The sequence below is a fragment of the Neltuma alba genome, unplaced genomic scaffold (assembly GCF_004799145.2).
Source record: "Neltuma alba isolate B1F8T4 unplaced genomic scaffold, ASM479914v2 tig00013497_pilon, whole genome shotgun sequence".
Classification (NCBI taxonomy): Eukaryota; Viridiplantae; Streptophyta; class Magnoliopsida; order Fabales; family Fabaceae; genus Neltuma; species Neltuma alba.
The window spans coordinates 1-11838 of NW_021637723.1; the positions used below are offsets into that span (position 1 = coordinate 1).

The 11838-nt window shown below is 38.2% G+C and overlaps 1 protein-coding gene and 2 pseudogenes across 1 annotated transcript; 2 read left to right on the plus strand and 1 right to left on the minus strand.

Moving 5' to 3' along the window:
• Positions 1–533: 533 nt before the first annotated feature.
• On the plus strand, positions 534–1939 carry LOC114737781 (flavanone 3-dioxygenase 3-like). Its single transcript, XM_028925743.1, has 4 exons — positions 534–749; positions 876–1105; positions 1253–1583; positions 1685–1939. The coding sequence occupies exons 1-4, from the start codon at positions 534–536 to the stop codon at positions 1937–1939; spliced, it is 1032 nt and encodes a 343-aa protein (XP_028781576.1).
• A 1656-nt stretch (positions 1940–3595) lies between these two features.
• LOC114737782 (flavanone 3-dioxygenase 3-like) lies at positions 3596–5379 on the plus strand (annotated as a pseudogene).
• Positions 5380–7276: 1897 nt separating this feature from the next.
• On the minus strand, positions 7277–9117 carry LOC114737780 (uncharacterized; annotated as a pseudogene).
• Between the last annotated feature and the right edge of the window lie 2721 nt (positions 9118–11838).

Here is an 11838-nt window from a genome sequence, read left to right on the forward strand (position 1 = left end):
GGGGGTACTGTATCGAGTATGCGTAACTCAAATACGATTAGCAGCCTCACCTCTATTCTTTTCATGCGGTTCAGAACCTCTCTTCTCTCCTTCTCCTCCTCTTTCCTTTTCTTTCTTTTTCTAACTCTCAGGTTAATACTTCAATAGTTTATATTTAAATCTTTTTGAACCTAGTATTAAAATATTAAATTGTAAAAAAAAAATACAAATTCTATTAGAATTTAATTCTAGTGGTTTGCAAGTGTACTAAATATTTTAAAAAAATTTTTATAAATATTTTATAAAAATTAAAATCTCAACTATTGAAATATGTTAATCTAATAATTAGGAAAGGAAGAGGCGGAAAGAAGGCGGAAAGGAAAGAAGAAAGATTGCAAACTGCACTCTAACTATTCAATCACAGTAAGCTGTGTTTGCTGAATGCTTATTTATAGGCCGTTTGGCCAGCAACAAATTTTGCATGCAAAGCACTTTTTCCTTATCTAAGCATATACTCTTCATCTTGCGCTGCCCTCTCCTGCTTCCTCTTTGTCATGGCCAATGTAATTCCCTACTCAGCAGATTATTTGGGCAACCTTAAATCTACACCATCTTCATCAGTTCAGTCATCAAATTCAAATCCTTATTCTGCTTCTGACGATGAGATACCGACTGTTGATTATTCTCTGCTTTTCTCTGATGACCCTCTTCAACAATCTGTGGCCCTAGAACATCTAGGCCAAGCGTCCTACAACTTCGGTTTCTTCTACGTGTGTACACCTACACCGATTTGATATTAGTTTCTCTCCTTACAATTAAGAAGTCACAGTACACGTAGTTCAACTTATTTAATTTACTTACATATATGAAATTTTGATTCTTTTGTATGCATGCAGGTGGTTAATCGTGGCATTCCAGACAGAGTGCTGGATACTCTTTTCAAACGAGTGTCTGAATTCTTTGATCCGATGAATTTAGATGAGAGAAGAATGTATCGGAAAAATGAACCGGGGGAGCAAATCAAATGGGACATACACTCCTCGAGATCTCATGGAGAAGACAGGGAATATCTAAAAGTGATGACGCATCCTCAGTGTCACTTTCCTTCCAATCCGTCTGGCTTTAGGTACATGCACAAATTATATTTATTTATTTAAGTCAGTCGTGATTTAATTTTGTATCCTTTCTAGCTATCTCTCATCCTGAACGATAGTCTAACTACATATATCCATTTGGAAACGGGGTCAATCAATGATTGGTGAATGGATATCAGTGGGGTTCTGAATGAATACCATAAGGAGATGAGGAATATAGTGGTGGGATTAGCAAGAGCAATGTCCAGGACCTTGGGGTTTGAAGAGAATTATATTGAGAAAGCATTTAACTTGGAATCAGGATTTGACGTGTCGGCCATGAACCTTTATCCACCAAACCACGCATCCAAAAGTCACTTTGGCGTCGTTGATCATATTGATCCTGGCTTCATCATAACCCTCGTGCAAGATGTGAATGGAGGTCTCCAAATACTATCTCACAATGGAAAATGGATCAATGTTTGTATTCCCCACCATGCCATTCTCATCCAACTCGGCGACCATCTTGAGGTACTTTATCCACCAAAATAACTAATTGATCCCTTTAATGAAGTGATATTTTTGGTCGTCTGTTAACTAACTTGAATCCCTAATCGCGTGTGTGTGTGTAGATCTTGACTAATGGGAAGTACAAGAGTCACGTGCATAGAGTTGCTGTTGGAAACAATAAGGTGCAAAGGTTCACGGTGGTGACGCTGCATGGGCCGTCGATAGACAAGTTTGTAGCACCGGCTCGGGAGTTTGTGGATGAAGATCACCCACAGGCATATCTTGGAATGACCTATAAGCAATCCTTGGAAGCCAAGGGCCACAATGAGATTGATGTGAAATCATCGCTTGATAAAATCAGGCTTCCGAATGCTTAGGGAGTGTGTTGTGTCTCCTCATCTGTTGCTTAATCGATGTTCTATTATATCACGCTAATAAATCAGCTGGCGCTCAGCCACTGACCTTCAAATGCATGCGCCCAGCTTAGATTACGCTTTGGAAGACATGCAATGAAGGAGGAATTTGCATATGTATTGTTCTGTGTTGTCATGAATTTTATGTTATAAACCTATAATAGCGTTTGCTTTCTGGTTAAACTGCTATTGTCAGCTCATATTTTATGGTAACTAAATTAACTAACATTCTCACGCATCATCGATATCTCTGTAATACCAAATCGCCAAGCCGCCAGAGAAAAATGGCTCTTCTCCCAAAATGCTGTTCACATAGCCATTTAAGATAATATGACTGCCTGCTTTAGCATTGGGCATGCGTCTCAAATGGCAGAGAAAGGCAGCCAAAGATTGTACCAAGGGAGAGGTAGCAGCAGGAGGCAATGGCAGAATGAATAAGAAGACCTGCATCTCTCCAACAAGGCTCCTCACTTTATCTGACGTTTGGATCACTATAACATTTTGAAATACCAAGTATTAGTTATTAGAACCTAGAAGAGCTTTCCAAAATGTAGTACCACTATCTTTTCTCACTTCGTCGTCTGACATATATTGGCATAACGGTGTAGTAATTAGAAAAAGTTTTGATGTTTTCTCTGAAATTATCACCTTGTCATCAATTAAAAATGCAGACTTGGAATTGGAATAAATATCAGAAACAGTAAAAATAAGTCATTTATATATGTGCAATATATATGCACGGGGCTTTGAGTGGTCAGTGATGACTAGTAAAGCCAAGCAAAATGATTGGTCGTCGCCATTATAAGGGCCAGCGGAACCCCCCCCCCCCCAAAAAAAAGAAAAAAAAAACTGAATCTCAGTTGAAATAATCAAGTAACAGGGGGCCGGCAATGTTGACAATTAAATAGAAGATGGGAGTTAAAATTAATTTTAAAATTTTGACAAGCAAAAAGTCACTATGAAAAAAGAAAATGGTACAAAAGGAAGTTGGAAGCGTAGGGTTAGCAAGCACCTCGCTTCACCCACCTTGAATCGGTCACTGCTGACATATCTAAAAAAGCTCGTCATGATCCAATTCCATTCTATATTTCTTTTATTCGATTGGTTGAACTTGTCTTTTTTAATGGTTTGTTGCATGTGATCTCTGATTCTCTTACGGCTCAACCTCATTACGCACGTACCGCTTCTGAAATAACATGTGTTAGTGTGTCTCATTAATTTTCCATCATCTTACGAGGCAATGTAATAATAATATTAATCACCAAACATCAGTTTGTCGTTATTAGGGAGTAAAACTTCTAGGAGGACGATAAGGGGATAGGTTGCCCTAATTAAAGAAAACTGATGAGATGCGCGAGCTACGTATACCCTGCATGCGTATACAGCTAATATACGTCAATGTGAACTTATAATCTAATTAACCACAACTTGCACAGTATAATAAACCATATTATTACTAATTAAAAATGACCATAACACTTGAGGTCTTCTCTGATACTTCGCCTATAAATTTATAGGTACACACACTAATTTGTGCCTGCATCTCTTATCATCAAATTAAAATTAAAATACATAGATATCTTCATATCTCGGATATTTCTCAGGCTTGTTCAGTTTCCGATGGCTGAAATAGCTTCACCACCATCCCTTAAACCCTATACTGATGAGTCTTCTCTCACAGGTGAGGCTGAGTCTTATTCGGCTAAACTTGTGGACGATGAGATTCCCACAGTTGATTACTCCATGCTCTTCTCTAATGATCCTGATCAAGCATCTTGGCTATAGAACACCTTGGCCAAGTATGCCAAGACTATGGCTTCTTCTACGTAAGATATATCACGCATGCACGCAGCACCAAGGCTCTATGATTTTGCACGGACTATATATATCTGCGTGTGTGTGGTGTGTAACTCGCATTATGCATGTCTCAGTTGTGAAACGTAATGTTCTATATGTGATATATTGCATGCAGCTGGTAAATCATCAAATCCCAGATGAGGTGTTGGACACTCTTTTCAAGGGAATTTCTGAATTCTTTGATCCAACGACGTTTAGAGGAGAGGAGGACATACAGTAAAAAGGATCCAACGGACCGAATTAGGTGGGGCCTAAACTGTTCTTCTGGAGAAAATAGGGAATATATAAAGGTGATTGCACACCCCCAGTATCATTTTCCTCCCAACCCATCAAGCTTCAGGTACACTTTTTTTTTTTTTTTTAAAACTTCTTTCGATCGTGTTGTCCAGATGGTATATATCGTAAATGTTTTATCGATTAATGGAATGGTTTTATTTTTGAAATGGGATGTTCTCCCATGGCAGTGACATTTTAGGTGGATACCACAAGGAAATGAGGAAGGTAGTAATGGGATTGGCAAAGGCAATATCGAAGACATTAGGGCTTGAGGAGAGCTACATAGAGAAGGCATTTAACTTGAAATCAGGTAAACAACAATCATAATTAATAAACCCAGTAAATATCTTATTTAATGAATCAATGTTTGTAATGAATCAATGTTTGTACCTTGTAAGAGAAATAATTATATATAACCCTTCTTTCTTGAGGGTGATGACAAAATCCCAAGTATTTCTTGAGGTGACAAAACGAGAGGGCGTAACATTAATTCATAATAATTAACCTTCTTTCGCGTCTAAATAACATTTTTTAAGATCCCATATATGCATTCATTCATGACTAACTAATAGTCATCTCTGTCTAATTCGCCCTTTCAAACACAGGGTTCGATGTATCGGCCATGAACCTTTATCCACCAAATTATGTATCGAAAGGCCGCATCGGTTTGCCTGATCACACGGATCCTGGCTTCATTGTAACACTGGTGCAAGATGTGAATGGAGGTTTACAAATATTGTCTCACAAGGGAGATTGGATTAATGCTTATATTCCCCGTCATGCCATCCTCATCCAGCTCGGTGATCACCTCGAGGTGCATATATATATATATATATATATATAGATGCTTTAATTTCCTCAACCATGCCCAGTTAGTGAAAGCGAATCCAGACTAAACTTACTTCTCATTTGCTGAGTCATTATGTATGTAAATTAATGAATGGTTGATCGTGCAGGTCTTAACGAACGGGAAGTATAGGAGTCACATTCACCGGGTAGTTGTTGGCAACAACAAAATGCAGAGGATCTCGGTGGCCACACTTCATGGGCCATCGCTGGACAAACTTTTGAGTCCAGCACCAGCATTTGTTAACGAGGAACATCCACAAGCATACCTTGGCATGACCTATAAGCAGTCCTTAGAAGCTAGCGGAGCAGACGAGATTGATGTGCAGTCATCTCTTGACCAAATCAGGCTTCTCAAAGTCTAATCTGTTGGCCTTACGCGCACTTCTGTGTGTGGTGCGTGCGTGCGTGTGTGCATAGTATAGCATAGTAATTGCACTGCATTAATAATATCCACCGCCCTTGTTGCGCCGTGTTGTGTATGATTAATTATCATGATAATTAGTGAATGAATCAATTAGCGTTGTCCTAATTGTATGTTATATATATGCACCTTCCATATATAACATATATGCATGAGAGTGATCTTGAAACATTAACCATTTGGTTGTCTGTGTCTGGGCGTGTTTAATTACCTAATTAATCTTCAACTCATGCGCTTGCAGACCATTTGTGTCCTACTTTAATAATCCAAACTACACGTTGGACGAAATACTTAATGTGTAGCAATAACAGCAGATGCATACTATTCACACAAAGTTGAATTTAAAAATTCAATCTTTTAATTGTATGAACGAAACTAACGAACTTGATTTGACCCAGAAAAAAGAATTCGAGCACGCCACGATTTATACATGGCGCTAATTAATATTAGACCAAAAAGAAGGATTTTGATTAATATGTCATCAATTAGGCTCATGACTTATTAAGTAATGCAGTAGTTATAAATTAGCAACTTGAGCACACGCCCAAGGATATGCTTCCTCAAACTGGAACGAAACAAAGATGTTTATTACAACATACTCTTCGGTCCTAAATATAAGTTACTGCAAAAAAGATCTTATATTTAGAACGAGTATATAATTCAAGAGAGCGAGAGTGGAATATTATATATTTGCGTGCAGTCTAAAACAAATTTTTTTAACGATAAAGTCAAAAATGGGTTAAGATTATCTAAACTGGGGGACATGTGAGTTTGTAGATGGATGAGATGTTGCCACGTGGGAAGCTTTCCCGACCCATGCATGTGCTTCTTGATCCCGCAGGCGATCAGGCGCTGAATTTGGCGTATGCGTCTTGGGGCAGGCTGATGAAGATTCTGGTTTGTGGGCTCTTTGCAGGCCTTTTAACTTCCATTAGGCCAAGCCCAAAACCTTCCCTCCTCCCACCAAAAGACAATAAGATTAAGATGTTAGCGAACCAATATTTAAATTTTTATTGAAAAAGATGTTTATATTTAATGCGTGATGATATCTCAAATAGAATTATTTATAATAGAATGATACATGTATTTAGGGGGAAAAAAAAGAATGAGATGCTCCAATATCATCAAGGCTTGGTCTCATTGGATCAACCTTTTGACAACTTTTTTTTGGTTAAAGTATAAGTATCCTCCTATTAAAAGTAATCCTATTCGAGACAGTGTCGGCATTAAATATGGACACCTCTCTCTGCAAAAATTTGAACATTAGTTTGTCACATCGTGAGAGACTAGTTTTTTTACAGCTTAATATAAAAAAAAAAAACATGTGCATCATCACAAATTAATGGCCAAAATTGCCAAAAAATGAATAAACGGAGGAACAAGCGAGTGTGTGTTCGATAACCCATATTTTAAAGGCACAATTATATATAAAAAAATATATATTTTAAAGGTACATCAAACCGTCGATTTGATGTGGATGGTGGAGGCTTTTATTGTTTAAGCAAGCAGTGCAAATGTTAGTTAGGCGAAAGATAAATGTTTGCTCTCCAGTGTCTATCAAAACTACAATTTGGGGAATAAATAAACACAGCTGATTTAATCATAAAACCAATCAAATTAATATACTAATTACACTAATTCACGATCAATTTAAAAAATTTGGAAAATGATGGTTCACCCGTTCATTCATTTTTTATCAGTCTAACAAATGCACCTCATTTTCAAAATCATAATCTTAGAGACTCTGTTATCAATCATTAAAAAATTATGACCTGGCTGTTATTTTACAGGGAGAAAACTCGGCGTCTATTGGCCAGAGAGAGAAGTCGGTGTTAAGAATTCTTATCGCGGAATCAATCAACAAAGTGAGCGAACTTCTGTTTCGCGCATGTTGCTTCCTCATCATAAAAACTTGCTGTTTGGACCTCGGAGCTTCATATTTCAGGAGATAGTACTGATACATAAATATACACATACATATATATGTATGTATGTATTAAGGGGAAAAAAAACTGCTTTGTTAAGGCTGTGTTTGTGAAATTAAAAAGCAAAGCATACTGTTCACTTTGTAATTTGCTGCGTCTGTATGGGCACGGCCGAGCTTCTTTTCCATCTGATGGATGCCATATCCCTTATTTCCGCGTTAGCCTTTTGGGTTTGCCAATCAGAAACCAGCAACTGCCCACGCTCCTCTCTCTCCTGCATCATTATATCCATCCCGTTACTCAATCATCATTAGCTGTTCATAACTACAATTAATTTGTTAAATGTTAATCGCCTTCACATATCACTCTGCAGCTCCCAAAGTCTTTTCTCTCAACAACTCTCCTTCCTTTCTCTACCAACCACTTTAAACTGACCCTCTCTTTATCCACCCTCACCAATTCACTGTGCCATTAGACTTTGAGGCACAAGTAGTCCGAGGGGAAAATGACCACTCTCTGTGAACAGTTCGGAATCTCTCATGAATTTAAGAATCCATACGCAAAATTTCCATCCTCGTAAGCACTCATGTTTCCTTTTTTTTCTTTTGATCTAAAGTCCCCCCACGATTAGTAACTTCTGAAATTTAAAAACTAGATGACTACATCATTAATGGACGAAGAATGAAAAGGATTCTCAGAATTACTTCCTCAGTTAAAAGATGGCTTTAGGCCAGTAAATGTTTCACAAGACATTAGCTTTCTGTTATAAGAAAGCTTTTTAATGATCATTTCTGAATCACCGATAGAAAACAATGGAGTTTTTTTTCAATGGGTCCGAAATTACCTGCTGCTGTTTCTGCTGCTGCCGCTGCTACTGCTGCCTGAGCTTTTAGTGCTTCCGCTGTTGATACTGGTTGCGCCACTTTCACTATCCCCGGAAGCTGCTGAAGGGCTCTTCTTCCACCACTCCTTATCCACAATACCTTTCAAAGATCCTTCAGATATCGATGGTCTCAGAGTCGCCTTTGAACCTTCGTTTCCCGATGACTCGCTCTTCTTCTTCTTCTTCTTCGTCGTCGATCCCAGAGATGGAGGAAACATCATCATCTTCAAATAGAACCCTCCACTCTGAATCTTTCCACTTCTCATCGCCGCCGCCTTCTGATCAACCTTCTACCACTGCTACTCCCACTTCCTTCCCTCCTGTAGGCGTTTTTGTTGATTAAATTCTTCTCTTCTTTCTCATTTTCTTCACCGGCTTGAAGCGTGGGCTTCTCCACCAGATCTTTCAGGGTGAGCTCGTAGGTTGACTCGGGCATATTCCGAACCATTTCCATGAGCTCCCTTTGGCCTCTGGCAATGGCTTGTGTTCTTGACGAAGGCGACAGGCTTTGATAGTAGTTTTTGTCAAATTGTGGGCTTCTGGTGGGCTCGTCTTCCACAAAGGCGGCGAACAAATACCAGAGTCGTTGTCGTCGTCATCCACTTGTTTTGAAGCCCAGAAACCAGAGCTCCTTCTATCTTCCCATCTGCCATAACCATGGATACTACTTCCGGTTCTGTTCGGTAACTGACTAGAATTTGCGGGTTGATGTCTTGCTGGATCAAGCATGGCTGTTTCTGTTTTTTCTCCCGGAAATTTTGGACCAGAGAAAGAATAAAAATAAAAAGTGTGTTGTGCGTGGTTCTGTCTAGAAACCAGAGGAGGAGAGTAATAAAATGAATATCTTCACCGGCGTAAGCCTTAAAAGTGATCAATACTGATAATTTCTTGTTAACTAAGATTTTAATAAGCAAATGATTGAGGTCGAGGATATGAGGCTCCTAAAAGTCAAGGAAGTCTAGACGGTGGCTGTTAGCCCTGTATTTCTTTTTTCCCCTTTCCTGGTCCTTCAACGTTTCCTGTCTTCAAGTTCAAAATATTTCCACCTCAAATGTTCACACTTGGACATAAATATATTTCATATATTTGTTGAAGCCTTATAAGAATCAAAAGGTTCAGATAATGGAGAGGGGCACCAGGAATGATTAGAAGGGCATCAAAAGCCCCACGTCAGGTGCCGCACCAAGTGGCGAGAAGTGGATCATAAAGCCATCATTCTCGTCTTTGCCTTTCATTTATTATCATTGTGTTGATCATAACTAATCATATTGGATGTCCCCCCAAGCAACCAGCACATCCCATGATACTGATGTGGTTGTTGGGAATTACTAATTTAATACAAAATGAGTGTTTTTTTCAATCCTCAATTTTGAGCTGTAGAGTAACCAAGAAGCTCTAAAGCCTATACAAAGTGGCACACTGATCCATAGGGGTAGTTTTGGTTGGTAAATGTGACAATCAGTCTCTCGCAGTCCCAGTTAATTGTGCTCCAATCCTTGACAAACTTGGCCTTAAAATACAAAATCAAACGACGCGTTTGAGGGTCCTTTGCTTCTAAAAAAACACCATTTGGGTGCTTCTCAATGGATCTTGAAGTCAGCTTTAAGTTTTGCATTCTTAAATAAATGACTAACAGCATTAGTTAAGGTGCTGTCATCGGCGTAATATTTTGAGGGAGGCGGCCGGATTATTGAGCAACAAATATTGTGAAACAGAGCATACTTTATAAGATCTGTGCCTCTCCGAGCAACTGCTGTACGCATAATGAAAAGTAGAATGAAAAAGAGTAGGAGTGAGAGAAGAGCCAAAGAGGGAAGGCAGAAGGCACTAATTAATTAATAGCGGTAATTAGTTGAGTGGGGTTCCATTACTACTCGTGATGCTTTGATTTTCCACCTCAGCAGTACCCATCAAATCACGTTGATTCTGTCCTACTCAACATCCCCGTCAAAATCAAACGCTCTTGATACGTTAGGCACTTGTACTCATAGTTATAGCCATCTACTTTTGTGGTTATGCTTGGTGCTTGATTCATGTAATACTCTAACGAGTAACTGCACTGTGCTGAGGATTGAAATGCAAGTTTTGTTTTGTTTTGCAAATTTCCTCCTTGCTTTCTAGAAGGGGGTAGCGTGAACATTCCAACCAGACTTCTTAATGGAACCGGAAAGAGAAGATCTTTAACACGCTTGCTTTGGCAAGTCATGGAAAACAAATTGCTGTCCACAAATATGATACCCAACAAACAGTTGTAGAAAGTCATGCACGGCCTCGATGCTTTAAACCCCAAGTGCACAAAGTCAGCGTTGTCTTCAAAATTTCTCACGTCAGATTAAGAAAATTATACTGCCCACGCGTTGCACAATTATGCCCTCACGCATACCTCCAACCGCTGCTTTGTCTGCATCTCATTTCTCATCATAAATGCCGGGAACGACATTTGTTGCTTCCCCTTACAAAACTAGATTTGTTAGCTTGATTATTTTTTTCCCCGCTTTAATTTTATTCTTCATTTTATTTTTTAAGTGCATATAAAATTGCATAAAAAAATCATTAGTAAAATTACACCACTAAAAAATTAGGTGATAGGTGCATCTGAGAAATAAGGTCATATATAAAATTACACTTTTAATCTTCTTTAAAATAAAGAATAATATTTTTCCAGCTTAACTTTGGGTTATGGTGTCAGTTTCTTTATTCTTAATTTAATCAATTTCCGTGAGATCTCAGCATCGGTAACATTAAGATATATTATATTCAGCTAACATTCATTAACAAAATTTTATTAAAAAATTAATAAAAATATTTATTAACATCAGTATCATCTTTCGCCGACTACCTATACCAATACATAAAGAGTGGGACTCTGGACTCACTTAGTTGTGCAAATATTAAATAAGATAGCAATCAAACAAATATTAAATAAGATCAATCAAACAAATATTAAATAAGATATTTATTCACAAAAAATAAATAAGATATTTCACTTCTTCTATTTAATTTACCGAGCCCATCAGATTTTTCTTGTCAATTTCTACTTTTAAAATCTTATACAGTAAATATCATTAAAAACAAAATATTTTACTTCAAATAAATTTTGAAAATAATATTGTGTTCCCTCGCCGCACCTAGAAGCGCCCGATTAAGATTAACCATCTACTGTCTATTCCCGCTTGCGGACGCGACGATGACAGTGGGAACGGTGCCCACAAACACTGATCTGCTACAGAATATGATCTATCTTCCTAGTATTCGAAACCTATGAGCAACGGAGTTGCAACAATAGAAATTCCAGGAATGTCCCTTCAAGAATGTAATGCATTATGTTTTATCTGAAGTTCGGCGTTTAATCGCCTTCCGTCTCATAGCATATGCATGTACTCATATTTAAAGCAAGGACAAAGTCCTCAAAATTCAGTCTCTTGGTTTTCTGCTCTTTTAGACTATGCTTATCCGACAAGTCTCTAAAATTTAACAAAGTTATCCATGCCCAGCTGATAAAATTGGGTTTCCATGTCTACACCTATTTGGGTAATCGCTGTCTCGATCTATACTCCGAGTTTGGTGGGGTAAGTGATGTCTTGAAAACGTTTGGTGATATTAGTTATAAGAACTCTACATCCTGGAATGTCTGCTTAAAGGGGTTGCTTCG